This window comes from Ceratotherium simum, chromosome 22, assembly GCF_057802395.1.
Source record: "Ceratotherium simum simum isolate JZ-2026a chromosome 22, ASM5780239v1, whole genome shotgun sequence".
Classification (NCBI taxonomy): domain Eukaryota; kingdom Metazoa; phylum Chordata; class Mammalia; order Perissodactyla; family Rhinocerotidae; genus Ceratotherium; species Ceratotherium simum.
The window spans coordinates 19,184,877-19,210,889 of NC_141921.1; the positions used below are offsets into that span (position 1 = coordinate 19,184,877).

General features: G+C 42.3%; 1 protein-coding gene across 3 annotated transcripts; it reads right to left on the reverse strand.

Annotated features, from left to right (window-relative positions):
- Window positions 1–2: 2 nt before the first annotated feature.
- Window positions 3–25,266, reverse strand: CAP1 (cyclase associated actin cytoskeleton regulatory protein 1). 3 transcript variants are annotated; one of them, XM_014784199.2, is made up of 13 exons: window positions 25,114–25,266; window positions 11,854–11,975; window positions 11,126–11,226; window positions 9,290–9,367; window positions 7,581–7,724; window positions 7,396–7,481; window positions 5,925–6,030; window positions 4,346–4,523; window positions 2,777–2,961; window positions 2,473–2,596; window positions 2,247–2,329; window positions 1,782–1,925; window positions 3–1,176 (listed from the first exon to the last, which is right to left on the reverse strand). In XM_014784199.2, the coding sequence occupies exons 2-13, from the start codon at window positions 11,963–11,965 to the stop codon at window positions 1,093–1,095; spliced, it is 1,425 nt and encodes a 474-aa protein (XP_014639685.1). In that variant the 5' UTR covers window positions 11,966–11,975; window positions 25,114–25,266; the 3' UTR covers window positions 3–1,092. The 3 variants fall into 3 exon arrangements, with proteins under 3 accessions (XP_014639685.1, XP_014639686.1, XP_004426065.1); XM_014784200.2 differs by having other exon boundaries at window positions 11,854–11,978; window positions 25,114–25,130; XM_004426008.3 differs by having other exon boundaries at window positions 25,096–25,114.
- Between the last annotated feature and the right edge of the window lie 747 nt (window positions 25,267–26,013).

Consider the following 26,013-nt stretch of genomic DNA (forward strand, 5'->3'; position numbering starts at 1 on the left):
AACAAGTTTGGTATTAATTTTATTCTATTTTCTGTATAACTTTAAGTACATAAAGGTTTATTTCCACAGGCCTCAGGAAATGGGTAAAAGTCACAGGACAATCTCTCTTTCCACCAAAAAAAGCTGCATATTTTGGTTAAGTGTTTGTCCTAGAGGGAAAAACTGAAATTTACATTAGCAATGCTGTGCAAGAATTTTACATAAGACCTAAAACCAGCCTGCAATGGAGATTTTAGTCCCCTGTTCAGGTGCCTGGACAGAGGCCAAAAGCGTTGAGCATGACAGGGCAAAAGAGGCAGTGAAGATGGATGACAGGCACCTAGCATGGAAGGAGGAGGGAATGCCAGATTCCTTGGAATGGTAGGTTTTTCTTTTTTTTCTGTTTTAAGTCATCTCTGTAGGAAGGTGCTGGGCAGGGATCCCAGAGAAAGAAAGGGTCCAAGACACCTTTAACTGGCCTGGGTGCAGGGCACTGCCACAGCAGCTGGTACAAGAGAACCGACTATCTCAGGTTGAGGCAGACCCAGGATGGAATGCAGAATAAAAGGAATGCTTACAGGAAACAATTTTGCTTGGAATGCTAGATGGCCAAGCTTCAGCCTTTGGTCCAGTACAATACTTGCCTCACTTGTCAACACTGAAAAATTAGTTTGGTTAGAAGAACCAACTGGAATCACACTAGCTTCTGCTACCTTCATGCTTTTTGTTAGAAAATATTAACTTGTGTGAACATTCTGATCTCTTAATTCCTGGGGACTGCTTTATTCTTCCCAAAAGACTGTTGGTCAAATAACCTGCAAAGGCTGAAAGCTAAAACATACCAGTCCTGGTCTGCGGTTCCTTAAGAATGGACTGGCGGTGTGGTTGAGCTGATATGGAAAAGCTGCACCTTCTTGCAGAAGATCAACTGACCTGCTATCCCACCCCAAATCTCAGCCTGAGGTATATTTCAGTGAAGGCAGGTAGCTGTGCTTCTCAAAGCAGAGAAGCCGTTTAAGAGCAGAAAGGTAGAGGAAATCTAGAAAAGAACCGTCTTGATAAAGATTTATCCCATGGTGTGAGGGAGAGGGTAAAGACTCAGTGGCACTTCGCTTATCCAGCAATTTCTGTCACTGTGGTGACCAACTTCTGCCCATTCCATAGGGTCTTGAACTGCTCAGGGACTGGGAACTCGTTCTGCAAATAAAGAAACAACAGGTTTAAATCTGAGCTAAAAAATAAGTTAGGGTTAAATCTTACACTTTTCTCCCAATGCTTTCATTAAACTCTGAGAGCAGGTAGGATGTAGTGACAGAGAAACTGAACCCCCTGAAAAAGCATGGCTATGTGACTAGAGGCGCACCATCTTATACCACCCTCTCCCCTACCACCGACACAACGAAGGAGCATTCCGTGTAGGAATGAGTACAAAGGCTCCAAAGCCAGACAGATGCAGGTTTGAATCTGTTTCTTACTGTTCACTGATCAGTGATCTTAGACAGATAAAACTATGAGGCACAGATGAGAATGTGTATGGCTTCATGGCACCAGCTCAACAGGGGGCTCTGCCTCAATCCCATTCCTTTTTACTACCCTGAGCATCTGCTCAACCTAAGAAAGGCAGAAACCACTGTCCTTTGGAGCTCTGCTTCGTGGGAGTGGGACCACCTCACATGTCGGTGTGCGTTGCTGGGTTTGACCCACTCAGTGTAGAATGTCCATCAACTAGCTTTCTCCCATGTAAGAAGCCTTCAGTCCCTTCTGTTTTTAGATCATACTACTAAAGAGATCAAGAAACTTACAAAGTCACCGCATTCTGTAGGAATGAGGACATTCATTTCAGAAGATTTGGCACTGACTATCTCACAATCCAGGGAATTTTTGCTCAGGTAAACATGGCAGCCATCTGTTTTGTTGATGGAAATGGTTGGCACTTTACCAATTACCTGCAGAGAAAACCAAGAACCCTGAGTCTCAGTAGCTGGGGAGAACAAGAGTAAGCTGCGGGGAAAGCTTTCACTGTTTCACATGATTCAGAAACTACAGGAAAAGCTCACAGGTCTCAACAGATACTGGATACTAGGGGCAGGTTGGGATGGGAGCTGGAAAGAGCTCACTGTAAGAGCCAACTCTTCTCCTGCCACATCCAAAGCAGCTCAGCTTACAGACTTTGTAGAATCAGATTCCCACCGCAACTTCTGTGAGTCTGCTGCCTCTTTTAATTAATTTCTCAGGGACCAAAGGAAGGAGTCCAGATATCAAGTTACCTGAACTTTGACATCCCTACTATTGATTATCTCCACAATGCCCACCACGTCATCGAACACCAGGCCAAGTTTCTTACAGTTATCTAGGAGAAGAAAGGGAGCAGGTTAACAGTGTAACTTTAAAGGAAAGTAATGTATTTAAGAATCTTTAGGAATAGAGTAGGTATGGCTCCCACCCTCTCAGGCTCTAGGACAGAGCCTGCCTAGGACAACAACAAGAACTCACCTACTGTAATGGAGTTAATTTTGCCCTTGATTTGCAATGTCGTGTTGACACACTTGTATATGTAAGCCACCTGTTTCAGCTCCGTGTCATCAATTACCAGGTTGGAAACATTCTCCTGATTTTCCTGTTAAAGAGATACCCCTTTCAGGAATCTCATCACTAAGCACACACAACCCCCAAAAACAGGCTATCCCAAACTTTCGTTCTTGCAAGCTAATCCAGAATCGTGCCCTCATTTGGCTGTGCTCCATTTAACCCCCCATCCCTACTCCCTGGTCCCCCAGTCCTGGCATCTTTAACTCACCACTCTCCACTTCTTGCCCTCCAGTTCAAGTACAGCTGGCTCCTTCTTCGTGGCTGGTTTGGGGGATGGGCTGACTCCTGGTTTAGGTGCAGAGAATGGTTTGGGGCCACTTCGTACTGGACCACTCTGAGCCTTCAGGGCAGGGTTCTTGTGAGTCTTCATGTCATCAGATACATGTTTCAGGGCTGTAAGAACAGGAGCTGCCTTGTTCCTGCCCTTCATACCAGGGCTCTGGGCTGCGGCAATAACCAACTTCTGCTATCAGAAGTTAAACTGTTCCTTAACAAAAAATTCAAAGCCAAAAACCAGAGCCTTTGACATGTTCTCTCACAAGCAGTTTTGGAGAAGTGCTTTTATAATTTCTCTTCTACTCCAAAGTTAAATTATATAATTCCATTTAAAAAGTAAAACATGTAGTGTGTGTGTGTATGGAGCGGGGATGGGTATGTAAATGCAGAGAAAAAGATCTAGAAAGACACATACCAAATATATACTCTCAAAATATCTACGTTGTTTTTAAAGCAACAGAGTAATATATGATAGTCAGGAAAATTTGATAAAAGAAAAAAACCTCACCCTCAGCTAACCTACCACCCTCCCATCAGTGTTAACATTTGAAACTCTCCTTTCATTATTTTTTCTATTGATAGTTGTTTTTTATTCGGTTATAACCATACACTGTTAAATTTGGTTTAACCAGTTAACACTTAACAAAAATTTTCTCATGTTAACTTCTAGTTTCTAAAATTACCTTTTTTTTTTTTTTTTTGGGAAAAGATTCCATAACCACCCTCAGCAGGCTAGCACTCCTTACTCTTGAACATGGCCCAATCTATATAACCAGTACTGAATGGCCTTTTTAGCTTCACCACTCCTTGTGGTTGTAGTTTAAATACTAGATTTTTTTTCTTAAACACTGCATGGTTCACTGTAGAAAAAGATTAAATGGCTGCATAATATTCCATTAAGAGGATGCACTACAATTAACCATTTCTCATACTGTTGATATTTAGGTTGTTACACCATTTTTAGCTGCTATAAATAACACTGTATAAAACTTCTTTATTTCAGAAATTTTTATAGGTAGATTCCTAGAAGAGAGCTGTATAATTTAGACTTCTACCTGCTGTGTATAAGGGTTTCTACTTTCCCTATACCAACATTAGGTAATTCTTATGCAAATTTCCCATATAACTAATATACATCCTCTGGGGAAGTTAACCCTTGACATGTTGACTTCCCAAAGAAACCATGTGGTAACATGCAAAAAGCTCTAGGGAAAACTGCTGGCATCATGCCTTGGCACAACAGGGTAGCTATATATGCCACTGAATATTAAATTACTTTCCTATGGGGCAGAGGGCTTCCCCCAACTATAACCACCCATTTTCAATTTCCATTTAAGCCAGCTTTGCTGTCTCTTTGGGGAACGTGAAGGAATGTGACACCCAAATGAATTTTCCCATACACAAACCAGGGTTCTGACTTACAGATCATTGGGTCTCTAGTTGGTAGGGTCTGGCCCCAACAACTTACTGTACGGACTCTTCTTGCCAAATATTCACTTACCATGTGTGATGCTCTCTCCCTGATTAATCTGCGCAAACAGTGCTGAGCGTGAAGCAGACTCATCGGAGCCTGAACTGGTGGGGATTGGAGGAGGCGGCGGGCCTGGTGGAGGGGGAGGAGGACCGGATCCAGCAGAGGGTCCAGATGGCAGTCCACTGAGTTCTTTTGCTACAGGCCCCTGGAAAAATAAGTGCAGGTAACATAGCCATCCTCTCTCTTCCCCTCTGTACTATTCTCAGTAGGGTCCTACATGTGTCCAGGGTACACGGGGTACCCACTGTTGTAGCCCTTGACACAATGATTAATGCTCCCTACCAACAACCAACTTGGCTTTATTCCTTCTCACCCTTTCCCATTCAGCTCCATTTTTTAACGTTCAGATTTTTCCTTTGGCCTCTACCTAATTCCAGCTTTAAACTCATAGTTCTAAAAAATCTACTTAGTGTGTCACCAGTACCTCAGACTCAATGAGTCCAAGACTGATTTCTTCATCTCCTGCCTGCTCCCCTACCTGTACAATCACCCCCGTGTCTCTATTTCAGTGAAAGACATTACCATCCAAGCTTGACTGTCCAATCTTCTTTGAGTCTTCCAACTCCTTCAATCTCATTAGATCTTTCTATTATCTTGGTTATATCTCCTGCAAATTCTTTTGTACCAGCCCCTAGCACCATGAGTACTTCCAAAGTCTGAGCATAAGCCCTTATCTCTAACCTACAAACTGAGACTCTTTTAAGGACAAATCTGATCATTATCTCTTGCTCAAATACCTATGATAATTATTTATCACCTATTATAAAGTCTACCTTCTTTTCCAGCCTTTTCTCCTAAAAATCTGATGATCTCTCCTCATTGAAGGCAGAGATGACCAATTTCTATATTTACTTTGTTTAAGCTTTGTTGTTTGCTGGTATCCCCATTTCTCCCACTTCTCATTGTCCTATACTTGAAAAAGCCTCAGATCAGAGTATACCCCTTCAAAGTACAATCTCTCCTAGTAAGAATCACTCTTCTCTTCCTCATACTCTGTAGTGTGTACCCTTTTTTGTTCCTCAGGAAGATTCGCTCTACGCTAACATCTGTGGCCAATCTTCCTCTACTTCGTATGTAAGCCACCGCCACAGCATGGCCCTGATAGATGAGTGGTGTGGGTCTGTGCCCTGGAACCCAACCCAGGCCGCTGAAGCAGAGCACACTGAACTTAACGACTAGGCCACCAGGGCTGGCCCTGTAGTGTTTATCTTTATTATAGCATTTAGCTTGGTAATTTGTATTGGGGTTTTGTATCTGTATTTTAAGCTTCTCGAGGAATAGGATAATGTAACTCATTCATTTGTCTCCCCTCCAGCCCAATCACTGTCCCTCACCATGTTTACTGAAATTGAATAGAACTGAATATTCCTTCTCTGACTCTTGCTTTCTTTACTCTTTTCTTTTTTCCCCTTTTCTTCTCCCCTTTTTCTTTCTATCCTCCACTGAAAAGGCTGGCATTCCTTCTTGGACCTTGGTAGTGCTAAAGTCTAAGAAACCTGTGGACTCCATCCTGGAGGGATAAAAGCAGGGAGGGAGGATCACTAACCGTTTTGCTCCAGGCCAGTCCGGTGGTATGGAACTCCTTAATGTAAGCCTGCAGCTCTGTCCATATACTCAAGTAAGCTTTGACCCAGTCCACATGCTTCTTATCCCTGGGAAAATTAAAGAACAACTCTCACAGGCAGACAGGGTACATTACAATAGTGATTCCAGAACTCCTCCTATCTGTGAGCTCACATCCTCCTGCCTGGGGTGTTTCTTAGGCTCTGCTCAATGGCAGCTTTTCTATCATCACTGAGCTTTGCTTTTCTTCTTCTTTTTTTTAACCTATTCCATTACCCTAATTAGACCAAAGTCCATTAGGATAGGGACTCCAGATATCTCTTGCTACCTCTTACAGCAGTATTCCTCAAACTTTTTTTTTTAAGTAGCAAAAACATTTTTTCTAAGTAGACCTTAGGCAGAACCTAATATACAAAACTGATAAAAGCAGACATTCTGTACATGAAGCCATGGTAGAGAGGAGATCTCTCAAGCATCACTGTGGAACTCTAGGACTCCAAAAAACTCAACTGCCTTTTATAGCGCAGTACCTTGTATCAAAATATGCCCTCCCACCAAAAAATAAAAACAAAAACTTCCCTTTAGGAGGAAATAATCAGCATTAAATTATAGAAATAGCACTCACTATGGTTCAAGTCTCCTCTCTTCTATATTAGTTGAAAGACTTTACGGTTATTTAGCATAAGACCTAATTTCCTTAACTGTAAAGTGATGGAGTATAATGGTGGGGTATAAACGAAACATTGCGATGCTTAATTCCAAGTTGCTGGAAAGATCAAGGAGATTCCTGGTTTTCTGGGACATATTTCACACACATGAAGGCTTATTCCTTCAAAGAGTAGTTACTCAACAAATGTTGTTTGACTGATGATGGATGGAAGAAAGAAAGGGTTTGGATAGTTATGCAGCTAAGGAATGGCTGCCTACAGTCACTCCAGCTCAAAACCAGCAATGGAGAAGTCAGTTAGGACTGGTGGAGATACACGGTTAGACATACAATGACCCCCCTCTTGCTTAATACTGCATTGATGAGGCAGCCTTCTTTTCACTTTACCTGACTACATGAATAGTCAAGAATAATTTCCTAGTAAATCTTACTGAATGTTTTACCACTGAGCCAGTTAAAATTCTCTACAAAATCCTGTCTAAACAGGCAAATTAAAGGGCATTAGTCCATTTTACCTCCAGCAAAACCTCCTAAACCTAGAAGGGTAAGGATCAGAAGACTAAAAGGGACTTTACAAACCCTGGAGAAAAAGCAGAAGTAGAAGCAAAAACACTTCCTGCTTGCAAATGTAGAGTCTATGAGCCACTATCTATCAAACGTTCCAGAAAGCAGCCCTGAGAGACGAGAACCAACACAGCAGCCAAGGGCAGCCTTAACCCCAAAGCACTACTCCAGCAAGTAATCAGCTGGGTTTGTCCTTTACCCCGTGAGGAAAGGTTGGACTTACACATCTTTGTACTCCTTGAGGACTCGGTTTGTATAAAACATGGCAGCATCGTTCATTTCTTTCACATAGGGACCAGGCGTGGGAGCCTAGAGAAAGAGAAGCTGTCAGTGACCCAGAGCCTCTCCAGCCATATCTCCTTCTCTTTCACTCCATCCCTTCCCTCTCATGGAAGCTGTGCTGCTCACCATAGCCACCCAACCTAGGGCCTGGATACTTTCGCTGACAGCGGACAGGTGATTGAACAACTTGCTGCCTCGGTTCTTCTCCCGAAAGGTTATGACTTCTTGGATCTGCTCTGAGATGGGTGCCAACAAATCAGAAAGCTTATTCTAGGAAAAGATGCAGGAAGAGATTCAGGTTAGAGTCTTTCTACAAAAGCTTTATATGTTGGTCAACTGTGATCCGAAGGCAAGAATTCTTTATAGACTACAATAAGCACCCAAATAAACTTTGTATTCATCCTGCACAGATTCGTATGGATAAAATACTGCTCATCACCTCCCTCTCCTCAAAGAGTTCCAACTCCTCAGGCTGGATTTTATGGCTCTTCATGATCAGGACCCATCTCCAGCTATACCACAAAATTCTACCATTTCAGCCACTCACCTCTTTTCTGCCCCACTAATAGGAAATACTAGTTCATTTCTGGGCCTTTACTCATGATGGCCTCTTCTTTTTCCATCTATCCAAATGTCCCTCATGCTTCATGAAGAACAGCCCTCCAACTCCAGCCACACTGGCCTCCTACTGCATTTATTGTAAGCATAACCAACTTTTCACCTTACAAAACTATTAATGGATCTATGTGAATATGTTTTTCTTTCTCACTAAGTCTTCAAAGACAAGAGCTTTGTCTTAGCCCTCTTTTATAATCCTTCTAGCCCTCAACACATTGCTAGCCATACAGCAGCTGCTGAGTAGAGATCTGCTGAATCAAATGCAATTAGGGGGCTTGGCTTTTCAGCAGGCAGCTTAGCAAAATGGACGAATCTTGTGTTGCCGTGTTTTTATCCTTCCTCCAAAGCTCAGTTTCCTGAACATCTCAATTCTCAGATCTTAGCATAAAAACAGTAAAAGCAGGAGTCGGCAAACTTTCTGTAAAGAGCCACTCAGTAAATATTTCAAGATTTGCAGGCCATATGGTCTCTGTTCCAATTTCTCAACTCTGCTGTTGTAGTGCATAAAGCAGCAGCAGACAATACTTCAAAGAATGGGCATGGCTGTGTTCCAAAAAAGCTTCATTTACAAAATAGGTGGCAGGCCAGATTTGTTCTGCAGGCTATAGTTTGTCAATCCTTGGTCTAAAGCAAGGGAAATATAATAGCGTCTCAGCTGCCTGATTTATTGTGGAAAGTGTGGGTTTGGAGAAAAGGTTTAGACAAAACGCTTTAACCACTCAAGACAGATTAAGAATTAGAGTCTAATATATTAATCTTACACTATTTTACATTATTTAGGCATGCAAGGGTCCAAGGGTTTTAGTACAGCATTAGCAGGAAGACTTATTTTGTTACCCCTCTGCATTTAACTCAAATGCAGAAGAAACAAAACTAAAATCTCTGGCTCTGAGAAAAATCTAAATTTTCTCTAATTCATTTTCACACCTTGGCAGCATAAATTTTGAGGCAGGAGTAAAGTTAAAGGGAGATCCTCAACCACTGAAGAATGAGGGAAGAAGCAGTACTTTAAGAGTTTAGGATCTCGCCCAATATATACTCAAGGGTACACTGCTATAGTGGCACTTTAAGTCTGACTCTACTCCTGGGACTTGGACTTGGAGTGAACGTACATGAGTCTGGTAGGTCTGTTTTAGCATGTTGTGATAGCTTAGCAGAAACCTCTCAACTTGTCCTGAGTATCAAACCAAAACGAAAGCAGCTATTAGTAAACTTACACCTGCTGGCTGCTGGCACTGAGAGGCTGTAACCAAGAGAGCTCGCTCCAACTTCAGACCTGTGTGGACCATCTCCGCCTGCCGGGAAGGAGAAGAATCAGCTATTGATGACACAACTGGAGACATCCTGATAAGAATAACCTGAAGCCTCCACTTCCATGTACTCTGGTAGCAACCCAGGCACTTCATGTTGCTTTCCTCAGATATTCAGGATTCCAGGGACTGATAGCAGAATTACATATACCCCTGTTCCTGTTGGATCTAATCAGGGATACATATCCACAGTTGGAAATGAAGATAATCAGGGCTAGCCTTAGATGAAGTCAAGTTAGCAACTGCAAATGCAGTGTGATATGAAGTACACTGAAATATCCCTCCTATCTCTCATCACCAAAAAAATCCCTCTTTTCTCAAAAACTAGAGGTAGGAGTAAAGGAAAAAGCCTAAATTTATGACTAAAATTCTCAAGGTATTTACTCCTTTAGGTTAAAGCTATGTCTCAAATGTTGGATCATGACTCATTCATAGATAATGAATTAAATCAACTTAATAGAACAAAATAAAACAATGAGTATAGTACATTAGCTTGAAATTATTTCCAAATAAAAAGTGAAACAAAAAAGAGTGCAGTACAAGTAGTATGAGCACTGTTTTGTGAAACTTTTACCTCAGTTACAAATATATATTTCTTACTGAGGGTCATGGTCAAAAGAGTTTAAGAAACAGGCTACAACACTATCAAAATACAAAAATTCAAGTAAGGTAATCTATTTTTTCTGTTTTTTTTTTTTGTGTGTGTGTGTGAGGAAGATCAGCCCTGAGCTAACATCCATGCTAATCCTCCTCTTTTTGCTGAGGAAGACTGGCCCTGGGCTAACTAACATCTGTGCCTATCTTCCTCCACTTCATATGGGATGTCGCCACAGCATGGCCTGACAAGCAGTGCCTCAGGGCGCGCCCGGGATCCGAACCCGGGCCGCCAGCAGCGGAGCGCACGCACTTAACTGCTATGCCACGGGGCCGGCCCCTCTATTTTTTCTGGATTTGCATTTTTAAAATATAAAAGTGATACATGTTTTAAAATCTTTTCAAGTGTTACACACTGTATAAAGTAAACATGCAAGCCGCCATACCCCTATTTAAGTCCCAGCCCCACTCTCTAGAGCTAACATCACTGCCAACAGATGGTATACAAGAGGCTCAAAATGGATCTTCTAAAGATCAAGCAACCAGTCTTGCTGAAGAGTCAGGAAAATCCTAAACATAGTTATTGCTTACAAAGGATCACTCAGAAGACTAGCAGGAAGATTTTGAGTCCCAAAGAGAGAGACAGAATATGTATGTGAGTGTGGGGTGGTGGTGATGAAGTAGGTGGCAGCACATGAAGGCAGGTGGCTGGAGAGCACCTGTCGTCGCCTATTTCATATTCTTGCTGTGGGCTAAGTGTAAAAATAACTCATATTAGCATAACTAACTATCAAGCATAGTTTTATAAGTGCTAAGTCATGATAATGGCTCCTTTGAATAAGCCACCCTAGGTTTGGTTATATAACACGTTGGGTTCAGACTGGTAGCATGTTCTCACTAAAAAGAGGAACTGAGTCCTATTTTTTGCACCAAGCAAGCTATCTGTATAAAAGAAGCCTATGCAGAATATGTGAGAAAAGCAAGGTGCCTGGAACAGCTGAGGAACCATTCTAGTGCCTGGACTGAGCTCCTCAGTGCAGGTAGAAGAGGAGCTGGGAGCCTCTCAAGGGCTCTGAAACCAAAGATGAGTAGGATTTGAAGAAAGCCGCCAGTCCTTAAAAGAGGGAAAAAGGGGCAAAACATCCTTACGTGTTTCTGCACATCTCCCCCAATCTCTTTACTGATCCTCAGGTACTCTGCCACAGGACCAGCAAGCAGTGAGTCAAATACTTGCACATATGGAGCTGCTCCTGTTGAAGACAGACACACCACAAAGAATCAGTCCTGCATCAAAAAGATGATTTGTTAAAAAGCACTTCGATATGAAAGTGGAGAGGCAAGGTAATAAAGTAAACAGAAAACTGGAACATCAATCAGGAAACCTGGGTTCTAGTTCCAATACCACCACTAACTGGTTGTGTGACCGTAAGTCCCTTTTCCTCTCTGAGCTTAATTTTATTTATCTATAAAATGAAAATAAACAAAATGATCCCTCAAGGTTCCTTTTGGATCTAACATTCCATGATTCAGTTGGTGCAGGTGCAAGAGGGCCAATTTGCCAATCACTTGGAGAAAGGAAATTTTAGTATCACTTGTCATTTGACTTACACTGGAGTCATTTTGCTAAAGAAAGAACAGGAAATATCACACAAGCAGGAAGTTCTTGTGTTAAAATAACTTAACCACAGGCTTCCCTGCACAAGTCACTTCCTCCCTTATCTGTTCACAGCAATATGAATTACAGGCGATGAACTTTCTAGATTAAGCATTTTGGGAAGTTAGCTCCAAAAGGAGAGAATACAGTGTGAGAGAAAAATTTCAGGCCAAGACACTGAGTCTTCACTCAAAAGTATTCTGCAGGGCTGTATATTGCTTACCTTTTGAAGCACTGTCTCCATGTCCACAGTGCATGTCAGAGGCATGGGATACTGCCTCCAGGCGGCCCACCGCCCTCTCTAATCTTTCTACCAGATTTTGCATGTCAGCCATAATACACCACCTGCTGAAACAGATCAAATGTCATTTGTTGTTTTAATATTACATTGCACCTAAGGAGAAAAGACAGAATACTCCTGGGGGTGAAGAGCACGCCAATTCTGAGGAACAGAATCATTTAATAATAAAATAAGATGGAAAACAGCATATTTGCAAAACCATAAAGACCTCATTAAGCAAGAGAACTACCCAGGAAAAGGTGTTCACTGACAACAAATGCTTCCTCATTCAAATTCTTACTGAAAACTTACTATGATACCACCAAATATTTGTGTAGAATTTAGAATTTACGAAGTATAGTCACATACATTATCTCAGTTTGTGCCTCCCAACAAATATTCAGGAATGGAAGGATAATTACTATACTCTTAGAGATAGGAAACAATTTCAGTGAAGTTAAATGACTTGCCTACACTCACATAGCTAGTTAACGGGGAAGCCAGTACTCAAATTCAAGTCTTCTGGCTCTAAGTTCAGTGTTTTTTCCTGCAACATCCTACCGCCTGCACATGGAATGCCTAAAACTGAGATGAATAGGATATTTACCCTGCCCTCAATAACTTAGTCTAATAGTGGAGACTTGACATGTACACTAACAACTATAAAACAAATATTTAAAAAAACTTAAGGTGACATAAGAAATGTTGCAGATAGAATAACATAGGATTTCAGAGAGGGGAAGAACATATCAGCTGGAAGGATCAGATAAGGAGAGCACGGAGAAGCTGCCAGTTGAGCCAGGCTGCAAATGAGGATGGGCAGGATCTGGATATGTAGTAGGGAAGAACAGACACATCCAGAAGAGCTTCTTACAGATCTTTCACAAGAACTAATTTATCTGAACTCGCCTGGTTCAATGTCTAATATCCTAAAGAAAGTAAGCTCCACCAGAGAAGGGACCTTCTCTGGCTTGTTTCCTATTATACGTACCATCTAGACCATGATCTGGCAAGTAGAAGGTGTTCAATATTTATGAAGTTAATGAACCTGAAGTATAGCATCCCAAAAGTCCAGAGGGACAAGCATTCTGAAAGTTGCCCATATTATACACATAAATAAGTGTTAAATGTTATCAATTTGTTTCTACATAAAATGCTTGAGACCATAAGTGATCTCACAAAAATTAGTGAAATTTCAATCAAAGCCTTGACTTGGAGAGATTCCATTTCAAAGCATTCATTAGTTCAGGTAACTGAAGCCGAATGAACTCAACTCCCTTGATGCTGCCTAAAATGACCATAGCAATGACAATTCCCTCAAAGATGACAACATGCCAGAACATATCAACTTAACACATTGTCCTCCCTGTGCAAGAGATAAGCCGCTCACAAAATAAAGTAAGGAAGACAATATAATCCCCGTCCATTTTTTTCTGTGGACAGGCTCTGGTCTCTCCGGGCCCAGTGACTTGCCAGAGAATGTTGTTTAAAAGAGAATCAAAGAAAAAATGAGAATGTGAACCAAATAAACCTTTCCATTCCCTGGCCTGGAGAAGCAGCAGAAGCCTCCAAGTCTCTGCCCTACTCACAAATAGAGCAAACCAGAAGCAGCCAATATATTCTCCCTTATGTGATGCCACCATTACCTGAGTATACAAATCGCTGCCCATTCTGGGTACTGTCCAGGGACAGACTCACATATAATCCACCACTCTATAAATCCCAGGAGAAAAGGCAGCAAATGCTATAAACTCCCAAGCTATCTTTCATTAATAAATACCACTCGTTCCGTTATAAAATATGGAAACACAGTGCAAGCATTTCTAAGGGCTGCCAAGGTTGGTGAACACTTACCAATCTTGAAAGCTTAATATAGCTTCATGGGATTTTGGTTCTTTTTTTCCATATTTCACTTATGCTTGTAAGCTTTCATTGCTAAAGAAGCTACAGTTCTGCTCTCTAACTTAAGCAGAATGAAAAGGGACAATACAGCTATCATTTATAGCTCATCTCATTCTACCACTAACCAAATATAGAACAATACCTAGTTTTTTGTTTTTGGTGGGGGTGGGGTGAAATCTGAGATGTTATAGGAAAGAACATCCAGAACTGAAGGGACCGAAAGACACATCTTGTCTCATTCTCTACACACACATATTCATGCTCTTTAGGTGGTCATGTCCACTCCCAAGCCTTCAACTACCAGTGTCCCGGTACTATCCAGCCTGCTTGCCAAGTGGTACCACCACCAGCACCTATAGACTAACGACTCTCAGAGCACCATATCCAGCTCAGGCCATTCTTCTGGGATTCAGAATTTTAGATCCAGCTTCCACCTAGACATCTCTATCCGGATGTCCCAAAGGCATCTCAAAGTGAAATATCTGAAACAGAACTCACCATCTTCCCACACCCTACCTCCACTGTCTCAATAATCCAGCACTACCATCAATCACGTCATTGACCAAGCTAGTAACCTGGGAACTGTTAGGCAGTATAGTGGTTAACAGCATGGTCTTTTTGTTTGAGGAAGAGTGGTCCTGATCTAACATCTGTTGCCAATCTTTCTCTTTTTTTCTTTTTTCTCTCCAAAGTCCCAGTACATACTTGTATACCCTAGTTGTAGGTCCTTCTAATTCTATGTGGGATGCCGCCTCAGCATGGCTTGATGAGTGGTGAGTAGGTCTGCGCCTAGGATCCGAACCAGTGAACCCTGGGCCACTGAAGTGGAATGCATGAACCCAACCACTACACCATCAGGCCAGCCCCCAAACCATGGTCTTTAGATAAGTCTGATAGTTTGAGGGTATGAATAACAGCACTCATTGGCTCTGTGACTATAAGTGTTACCAAACTTTCTTAGCCTCTGCTTCCTTATCTGTATAATGGCGACAACAGTACAAAATTCAAAGGGCTGCAGTGAGAATAAAGAGGAAATACATATAGAAGTGCTTGGCTCTGTCCTGAAAAATAATTCCATAAGGATTCCATAAATGTTAACTATATTACCTCTTCCTTACTCCCTCAAATCCAATCAGTCATCAAAATTAATAGGCTCTATCTTGCATATCTCATGAACAGATGCCCTTGCCTTCATCCTGATTGACAAAAACTAGGTCTTCATGACTTTCCCTAGATTACTGCAATAACCTCCTTGCTAGTCTCCCCTAATTCCAGTAATATACCCTCTTTACCCATGCTCCATATTAGCACAGTGATCCTTCTCAAATGCAAATGTAACTATGGTAGTCTTTTATTTAATATCACTCAATACTCCCCAGGTCATTCAGAGTAAAGTCCAAACAAGGGTTTCCATAATTTGGTCCTGCTTTATCTCCTACCACTCCCCCAGTTTTACCTCTTGCCACACCTTTCCTAAACACACTACAGCAACCCAGGACTATCTGCATTTTCCAGAAAGAGTCATGTTTTCTCTCACTTCTGAGCCTTAACGCTATCCACTTCGACTCCACTTGGTTGTTCTCCCTTCCCCATCTGTCCCTTCTCATTACTCTTACTGCCTTTTAAGACTCAGGTGAAGTATCACCTTCTCCAGGAAACTTTTCCAGTTTGGTAAGCTCTTCCTTCTCAATCTGCCCCCTCTCCAGAACTCCTATTGTCCATTAAGTCTCACCTAAGGTATCACCTCCCCAAGAAGCATTTCCAGTATGTGCTCCCACAACATTGTGCACTTATCTCTACCACACATTTAACACACTAGTTTAAAATCATTAGTATGCAACAGTCAACAGGCAATTAGCCACCCTAGGACAGAGACCCTGTCTTGTCTTGGTAATTCCAGTACTATAAAAGTGGTAGACGGGCCGGCCCCGTGGCTTAGCGGTTAAGTGCGCGCGCTCCGCTGTTGGCGGCCCAGGTTCGGATCCCGGCGCGCACCGACGCACCGCTTCTCCGGCCATGCTGAGGCCGCGTCCCACATACAGCAACTAGAAGGATGTGCAGCTATGACATGACTATCTACTGGGGCTTTAGGGGAAAAAAATAAATAAAATTAAAAAAAAAAAAAAGTGGTAGGCACTATGAATATAGTAGGTTAATAAGGGTCTTTTAAAAAAATAAATAAATAAGGGCCTTTACCCTCTCTCCTCTCAGCATAAGTCTGGCTGTGTCCTCTCTCTGTCAAATCTGGGAAGTATTTTTTTCCTTTCTTTTAAAATTTTTTTTTTAATTTTTTGCCTGTCTGTTTGTAGGATCTTATAAACACTTCCATCTTTCAAATAACTGCTGTCCTCTTGGGCACAAATTACATTGACATAGAGATCTTCAAACCAAGTTAAAAACACAAGAAAAAGAACCTTGTTTATATAATATTAATTAAAAATAATACTCCCTTATAGTTGTAAGTGCTTTATATCATCAATCTATTGCTTCTTTTGAGATTTAAATAATTGTATGAGGTATGTTATGAAGATATTGATCCCCATCTTTAGTATGAAGAAACTAACAGGAGTTAGAAAGCTTGCCAGATAACCTAAGCCTTGAGCAAATTTTCTGAATCCTCGTCTGAGGCTCTTCCCATCACTCCACAGTGACTACGTGGTTCATCACAGCATCCAGCCCCCACTGTTTGCTGAGCACAGCACTGTGGGTTCAAGCCCTCTTTATGGTGTCTTTAGTTACATTATTAGCAGCTTTCAATTTCTCTGCTCTCAGTTTTCTCCATGGAAGCCAATATTTTTTCACCTTCAGGATAAACAACACGTATTTGGAAGGCAAATATTTCAAATAAGGCTTTTCCCAAGAATACAGAATTGACAGAGCAGAAAACTATAGCTCTGCTTAATCTTGTTCCTTGCCATTTCTGATTGACAATAGCCAAGAACTATAGGTAAGCCTCCATAAATGAATGTACAGATTCCCAACTATTTGCATTCATCATAAAAGCTTCAGAAAGAGAGGCAGTCCTAATTACACAAGTCTAAATAAAACTAAGATTCAGGAGACGAACAGTTGAGTCCCAACTCTGCCTTGTATAACTGTGTAACTTTAGGACAGTCATTTACGGATCCTTACTGTAAGGATCAAAGCAGTTGATTTTACAGACGAGTAGTCTCTTTGGGAGCCTTAAAAAGCAGTTCAAATGTTAAATGTTATCACTACATATCGTGTGCTAGCATATAGGTTCCAGGAGGATGGGAATTTATCCATTCTCTCTATCCACAGCCCCACTAATTCGAGCACCAAGAACCTGGCACACAGAAGATGCTAATAACATTAAAGTGCTTAGCACTGCGGCAGCTACTGAAAAAAAGGAAGACACATGGTACCTGTGGTGGTGGGAAGCTTCCTGGAGGCAGAAGTTTTCATTCTTATTGGGAAGGCCAACACAAATGAAATACCAATGGAATAAATACTGAAGACTATAGTTTTAAAAGTTCTGTTAGAGATTATCTAACTTCACTTGGATTGGGGAAAGTTAAAAGTATCAGCCCATATATTGGAGCTTTTTCTTTGCAGAATGTTATATGGTTCTGAAATAAACGACTATAAGCTCTGCAAGTTCAGAAGAAATCAAGGAGGATTGGAGGTAGTCTGGTTTCGGAAGGAAAGTCGGGCATCTTGATGAAAAAGGCAAAAGAAAAAAGGGAAGACATTCCAGAGCAATCAAAAGCAAAGAGGAGAGACCCAAGGAGGCTATGTACAGAAAGTGTGAGTAGGTTAGCCCACACAGAGCACAGAGTATCATGGGAAATAGGCTGCATAAGCAAGCTGGGCTAGGTTATGGAAGACACTGAAAGGTGGGCAGTATTTGAATTTGATGTTATGATAAATGTGAAGCCATTCAAGGGTTTTGAGTGACAGAAAAATACGATGAAAGCAAAATGTTTGTAAGTACTCTGATAAACAACATGGGATTTGGAAAAAACGGAAGATACTAGGGTCTAGGTTAGGTTGAGAGCCATTATTCATCTAGTTGTAAAATAAAAGTGCTACTGCAAAAAATATTTTTGATATTTCAAAGAAAAAAATCCACAATATTTATGTCTAACCAGATACAGAAACCAAATGAAAAGAATCAATTAACCTACAAATAATCACTTTTAGGCAACTAAGTGACCAGTACCTGAATTAAGTGCTGTGGGAATATAAAAGAAGTGTAAAATAGTTTTTCTGCCCTAAGGGAGTCTAGCAGGAGAGGCAAAGCTACCTTCATTAGGAGAGATTCTAGAAATCATCTTGTAAAAACACCGTCTGATGCCAGAACAGTCCTTGTAACATTCTCGGCAATTAGTCAGGTAGCCTCTGTTCAAACACCTTCAGTGTGGAGAACCGAGACATCTGGAGGCAGCCCATTCCATTCAGGCAGCTCAAAGTATTTAAAAGTTCTTCCTTATATGGAGGCAAAATCAGCCTCCCTGCAACTTCCACCCACTGATCTTGGTTCTGCTCTTGGAGGTCACACAAAACAAGAGTGCATTAAGCACAGAACAAGTACTAACTGTGTGGTACTGACTATTGAGTACAGTAGCATTCAGAGAAGGGAGTCAAAGATGACTCCAGAGTTCCAAATCAGGGAGCCTAAGAGAATGATGACACTATAGGCAGAAACAGGTTTCTGGCATGTACTAGTCAGGACAAGATGAGGTCAGTTTTGGATGTGCAGAGTTTGAATAGAAGATGAAGCTTCTAAGTGGAAATGTCCAGTAAGTAGTCAGAAATAAAATTTGGGGAAGGATCAAGGGTAGAGATCAACGTTTCCAAGTCATTGGCACAGAAATGTCACAAAGTCATGAGAATGGATAGGCTCTAGGAGGGATATCATGCAGAGCAAAAAGAAACTATGAGCTTGATTCTCCAGCAATTTCTTTTGTGATCTGAAACCAAAAAAAATCAGAAATGGCCAGTGATTCCTGCCAAAGCTGCTTCATATTATCATTCTAACAATTCAAACAACCCAATTCCTTCTGCCTATTCAAGGAAGTTGTTCAGAGGTAAACGGAACCAGGTTAACCCGCAATTCTTGTCTCAGCTCACCAGGCAGTTAAGCCAGTGGTATGAATTTCTACTTGAGTAGGAAGTTGCTATGCTTAAAATGTTTTCTACTTTGTCTAGTAGTTGTTCCTCTAGGTTATACCCTTAACTAAAATTGAAAAAAAAAAAAAGCAACTATACAAGTCGGTCTGTACACTGATCTGCTTCAAAATGCTTCTCTTGGCCTTGATTTTGTAGTCCTGTACCTGAGATGTTATCCTAACAAAGTAATCCTAATGTGGGAAAAGTGACAAGCATGAAGATGTTCACTGTAATGTTAGCTTAGATTTCTAATTATAGGGGAATAGCTAAATGCACTGTGGAAAAACTTGAAGAGAACACAAAATTTACAGTATTTATCATATTTGAGTGATGGCATTTTAGACAATTTTCCTGTTTTCCAAACTTTCTTTAACATAGTTATATAATTTCTTTATAATAAAAAAACAAACAACAAACAAAACAGCTCCACTTGGATATCTCTCCTAAGCTACCACCAAGCTATAAAGCATTAGTTTTACTCCTAAAAACATAGAAATTCTCATCACTGGGTTCTAACATGTTACAAAGCAAAACCTAGACACACTAACAGGATACTTACAGGTTGGCTGGTTTAACCCAGAAACCGAAGAACAGACAGACACCACTTTGCCCCAGTAAACATGGCATCTAAATCTAACCCAAATCAGAAGCCACTCTTCTTCCCCAAGCATTTGGTTTCCCTGATGAAACCAATGACATTTAGTGCCTGAGTCACTGCCACCTGAGGTTTAGATTAAAAGAGAAAGAAAAGCCTATCTTCTAGGGAGGGAAAGAATCCAACCCAATATCAGCACTTGTCTCCTGTTCCCTCCTTAAACATCGTCCTCTATCTGAAACTCCAGGAGCGAGTAAAACTAGTGATAGCATACAAACTGAAGTCAGACTTGGGAACCAGCTGTTTCAATGGCCTGGGGCAAACAGATAACTTTGTGTGGCCATGGGTCCCCCTCTCTCTTATATATTAAGGAATATTATGAAGACTAACTGCATAAGAGCATTCATCAGGCATCTTTTACATTATATAAGGAAAAACTGCTTTAAACAGAACAGCATTTCCCATTCTCATGCGTAAAGATAGATTCAAGGATGCCATTTGTCCCTAGCCATGATTCAGCTATAACTAGAGATATGAAAAGATCTGTGACTGTAAGTCTATAATTAACTTAAGTATAGGAATTTTAATGACCTCTGGAGGAAAAAACCCAAAAAACAAACAAAAAAAGCAAGCTTGCTCCTTCTGTTAAACATTTCAACTATAATTATTTTCCAGTTGAATGGAAAAGTTTCAGACAACAGGTCTGGCAATACAAGGCAAACAAAGCTGCACTATAGCTGAGGAATATTTTCAAAGCTTTGATACTTTTTATTAGGTTTACATGATGATATATCAAGAAGAAATAGTTTCATGGTGAATGCTGTAGCTCCATTAATTTAAAATGAAACTATAACAATTTTATCAATCAAAATAAACATTGAATACCAACATCATAAACTATATGCAATTTAAAATAAATTATAATTCCTGTCCAATAAACCGAGCAATCTAAATGCAGGCAACATGAACAAAACAGGAATTTATATATCCCCACTATAGGGGATATATAAATCCACTGACTTGCGCTGTCAAATAACACAAAGCTTGCTTCTAGTCAGTGCCTAATCTGTGGCCTTTCCCTACTAAGATCAATCCTCTGAGGAAAAAAAACAAAAAGGCAAGTCCTTCAAAGACCACCCAGGAATTCCCTGAATGAACAATAATTCATAATGCCTCAGTGAAACTCAAGACTCATTCACTGCAGGGTACCCATTGCTTATCACGTGCCATATACTGTGCTAAGCACAGCCATGGAGCCTGCCCTCAGAGAATCTGGTTGGAGAGATAAGACACTGCACAATCACACCTATGACGCTTTCTAATGCACTGGTTCTCAATCAGGGGCAATTCAGTCCTCCAGGAGACATCTGGCAACATCTGGAGCCATTTTTGGTTGTCACAATTGAGGGAGTGCTACTGGCATCTAATGGGCAGAGGCCAGTGACACCACTAAAAATCCTACAATACACAGGACAACCCCAGAACGAAGAATTATCCAGCCCAAAATGTCAACTGTGCCAAGGTTGAGAAACCCTGTTCTACTGTAATAAAGGAACAAAAGGGAAGTGCAAGAGGTATAAATAAAATGCTAATGTGGCAGTTTAGGATTTTCTAAATTAGAATGTCAATCTGTACCATCCAATGAAAACTAAGATAAAGGTCTGATTGTGGAGAATTTTGTAAATTTTGTTTAGACTTGATTCTTAGGGAATATGAAGTCAGTGAAGTGTAACAAGATGAAAATGGTTCTTTTTAAAAGATTAGTCTTGTTGTGGCAGAGAAGCTGAAATACAGTCATGTGCTGCAGATGATGTTTCAGTCCATGACAAACCGCATATACATACGACAGTGGTCCCATAAGATTAGTACCATATAGCCTAGGTGTGTTGTAGGCTATACTGTCTAGGTTGTGCAAGCACTGTAGGGGAGGAAGAAATTTTCCTCTGCCCTTCTAGGTTCTTCCGGCTAGTCTAAGAATTAAATTGACATGACACAGGGCCCGCCCTGTGGCTTAGCGGTTAAGTGCTCGCACTCTGCTGCTGGCGGCCCAGGTTCGGACTCCGGCCGCGCACCGACGTACCGCTTCTCCGGCCATGCTGAGGCCGCGTCCCACATACAGCAACTAGAAGGATGTGCAGCTATGACATACAACTATCTACTGGGGCTTTGGGGGAAAAAATAAATAAATAAATTAATTAATTAAAAAATAAAAAAATAAATTGACATGACACAGATTAACAAGAGAAAAACAAAAGTTTAATAACATGTATACGTGGGAGAAAACCGAGTAACTTGCCAATATGGCCGCAGCCCTCACCTTAAATACCATCCTCAGCTAAAGACAAAAGATGATGTTGGGGGCAGGGAGTCAGGGACTCAAAGGGAAGGAAGGCAATTCACAGGTAGGTGAAAGGTTTGGAAAACAGTGTTTGGCCACACAGAAACAGATGAACACAAAGGGGGAGCCCAACAAACAGGCTTTTCTAGCTTCCTCCCTGTCTACCACCTAGTTCAAGTTAAGCTAAGGTGATAGCTCGCTTCCTTAAACAGGTTTTTTTATCTGAATTCTTTTAGGCAGTTAAGGAGGCAAGAAAAATTTCTAAATCTTTTGTTTCTTAAAAATAACCAGTCTAAAATAATCCTCATGTTAAAGAGACATAGTTTGGGGTGGCAAATTTTGTTCCTCTTCAGTACACTCTACAATGTTGGAACAACAACAAAATTACCTAACGATGCATTTCTCAGAAAGTATCCCGTCGTTAAGCAAGGCATGACAGTATAGGTACGAAAGCCAGGTTAGTAGAAAGTAAAGAAAGAACCTGAAAATGACAATTCAAAGGAATAATCACTAGGACTGGGTAAGATATGGCTTGAGGATCCTCAGATTTCAAATCTCAGGATTAAATTTCAAACCAGAGGATTCAACTTCCAATGACACTTTGCATTTGCTTAAGTAAAATCAATCTTGGACTCACAATGCTTCACAGAAAACTGAAAAGAGGAAGTCACTTTTTAAAGGCTCAGTCTCGGGTTAAAAAATAACTGCAACTAAACAAATGTATGTAACAAGAAAAGGGGTGAGAATAAAGATCACCCCTCAGGTTGGAAACAAAACATTTTACAAACTAAACAGCTAACCCCCTCAAGGCAAAAATACACTCACTGAATTTGAATAATACCACTACTTTTGGTTTGCATGACAGGTTGTACTTGACAAGATACTTTCACAGCTATCATTTTATTTAAACTCCTCTGAGACATAAATATGTCCACCTGATTGATGAAGTATTTCTGGGGAAGAAAAAGGTGGGAAATACCTACAGAAATTTCTTTATGCTGGACCGCAGCAACTCAATTAGCTGCCACCCACAAAATAAAATCCAAATGCATTCAAACAAGGCATCAAAAGCCCTTCACAACCTGGCAGCCATCTACCTTTTTTTCTGGTCTTATTTTCTGCCACAAACTCCAGGCTCCTGAACAACATAAGCCCTCTCCTGCCTCCACATCTTTGCTCCTGTTGTTTCCTCTAGTTGGGACAACTTATTAGACATCTTTGCCTGGATGTGCTGCAAACACCTCAAACTAAATATATCCAAAATTCATTTTCTTTCCGTATCACCACCCCAACTTATCCCTCCCCTCACATTACCTATCTCGGCGAATGGTACCACCCAGTTCCCTAAACCAGAAAACCAGGCAACTGTCCTAGACTACTCCTATTTTTTCATTCCCATAAACAATCAGCCTCCAACTCTACGGATTCCATCTTTTTAATATTGCTCAAATCCAATCCTTCCTCTCCCTCCCACTCTCACTGTCCCAGTTCAAGCCATGACTATGGCAAAAGCTCCCAAACACTGGTCTACTTCCCCATCATGTCCACTTCCACTTGACAGACTGAACTTTCTAAAACATAAATCTGACCACATCATCATCCTACATAAAACCCCTCAAAGCCTCCCCACAGCTTTCCGGGTAAGATCCAAATTCCTTAGCATGGTTTACAATGTCCTTCATATTCAACCTCACCACTTCCCACTTCCTCCACCTCTCCAAGCATTACCGGAATTCCAGTCACAATGAACTAGTCATGGTCTTTCACATGTCCAGATCTCCATGTCTTTGCACTTGTACTCTTTCCCTTTTCTAGATTCACCATTTGGCTAAATAAATCCTGAAAGACGTAGCCTCCCATTTCCTCCTCAAAGCCTGGACACCTGGCTCAGGTATTCGTCCTTTGTTCTCTCAGCCCTGTGTTCACACAGTGCACTATGACACTGTTAGCCACTCCCGACTTGTCTGTCCCCTCCTCCACTCCATGAGAACAACTGGATTCTTAGCCACCAGGCCAAAGGCCTCATTTAATGTGTCTCTCACTCATTAAGGGCTCAATAAACGATTGGTGAATGATGCATGTGCTGGGCTGCCCCATTTTCCACTTGAACAGGGATCCCTACAAAGAGCTTCAACTGACAAAGTTCTGATACTAATCTCTACCTTAAAAGGTTCTCATCCTCTGTCCTTACATACCTCCATAGCACCGTTCTTCCTTCCTGACACTCGTCACATTTATAGGTACTTAAACGTCCCTACAAACACTGTTAGCTCCATGAGGGCAGGGTTTAGCTTGTTTTGTTTCAAAACCGCATTCCCCAGAGGTGGCAGAGTGCCTGACATAGAATAGACACAATTTGTTACAGTGATTTTAATTCTGTGAGGTAAGCAGAGATCTCCACTTAACAGAGGAGAAAAATGAGGCTCAAAGAAGTTAAATAAGACATCTGTGACTACAGATACTTAGCAATGGGGCCAGACTAACCCTGAGCCATCTGATTTCAGGTCCAGGAGTATGCAACACCTTCAATAAAGTTAACTTGGCTTTCCAGAGTAGGAGCAGCAGACTGGGAGGAAGGGGAGCCTACCTGAATGCAAGGACCTGCCCCTCTCTCTTTTTAAAAACTCCCCAGGCATTAAAAACAGGTTGCATTAAAAAAAAAAAAAAAAAAAAAAGTTCCACGCAGCGGGTGGTCTTTAACCTGCAGCTAGAAGACACTGACCGGAAGACCACTCCAAGGTAGAGAGGTTCCCCGGAAATGTACATGGGAAGGATCTGGAGCTAATAATCTAAGGAATTGAGGTCTTGATTCCGATTGTTTCCCTCACTCGCTACATGATTTTAAACCAGCCTCGTCTCTCCGGGGATCAATTTACCCATCCGTGCAATGGGGGCGAGATGGGGGACAGGGAAGACTCTAAGGTCTCGGAGGTTCCTCTCAGTCTGGGCACTTTAGGAATCGGGCCTCTGCTGAGGCTGATGGCCAGGACTGAGAAATCCAGCGGAGGAGCCTCCCCAGGAGACTCGCGCTCAGTTAGTCACCCCGGCCCCACCTCAAGAAACCGCGCCCAGGATCCCGGGTCGGCCTGAGGGCCTCCGTTCCGACCCCCTCAGCAGAGCTCGCCACACGCGCATAGGCCAGAAAGGCCATTAGCAACGCCAGGGGCCAGTGGGCCGCGGACGGGACCCCAGTCTCTACCCGGCCGCGCACCCTCACCTCAGAGTTGTACCTCACCTCGGGACTGCGTTCAGCCGCTCTCCACTTCCGGCAAGAACCGCCCAGCAATCTTCGCGCGACCCACTTCCGGGCCCTCACTGGGCGCGGCGCCCCCACCGGAAATGAACGGCCGGCTGAAACGCCAGGCTAGAGGAGGGACCGGGGAGGAAGTCTGGCCGCCGTGCCCGTGACTCCGCCCCCAGTTCACCACGCCCGGGAGAGAGAATCCTCGTTAGCCGGGTGGACACATTGGAGGAAAGAGCCCTGCCCCCAGGGCGGGAGCAACCTGGGGGGCGTGCTCAAGGCTAGGCCACGCCCCTCTGTCAACTGTAGGAGCCGAATCGCCCGGACCAATGAAGGGCCGAAATTACTGGCTAAGCTTCACCTCCAGAAAAGGAAGACAGATGAGTGGCTAATTCTCCTGTCAGTTTGGCCTCAATGGTAAAAGCTGGTGCCTTTTCACAGCAGTCCGGAAGGGGTCTTGGAGGGACTAGGGGCAGGATTCTCTGAGGGCGGGAATCTTGGGCGGCCGTCAACTCTCCGCGGGGATCGAGGCTAAGCACCACCTCTCTCTGGGCGTGCATACCTCGGTTTCCCCGTTTGTGACGTGGGAAGGCCATTGGTCTGGACAGTGTTCTAGGAGGACCTGCGGAGGCTGGGTGTGGGGAGGGGGTCGGTGAGGGCGCATGGGCCCAGCCCTGGGTTTCTGGGCGTGCCCCCAGCCGCCCCGCTCGCTCTCCTGGGAAGGTGGAAGCTCGCCCCACTTCCTGTTTGTTCGGTGCGCTCTGTGACCATAGATGGTCAGGTCTGGGGCCGCGCAGAAGCCTCCGCCCCACAGTCTTGGAGTCTTTCATCCGGCCGCGCAGGGTGTGGTCCCCGAGAATAAGATGAGGGGAATTAGAGGAGATGCTGCTCCAC

Coding starts and splice junctions, on each gene's coding strand:
- CAP1 (XM_014784199.2), bottom strand. CDS start 11,965: ATGGCTGACATGCAAAATCTGGTAGAAAGATTAGAGAGGGCGGTGGGC. Junction 2,962..4,345: donor GGGAGAGAGCATCACACATG/GTAAGTGAATAT, acceptor CTGTTCTTACAG/CCCTGAAACATGTATCTGAT. Junction 2,597..2,776: donor AGGGCAAGAAGTGGAGAGTG/GTGAGTTAAAGA, acceptor TCTCTTTAACAG/GAAAATCAGGAGAATGTTTC.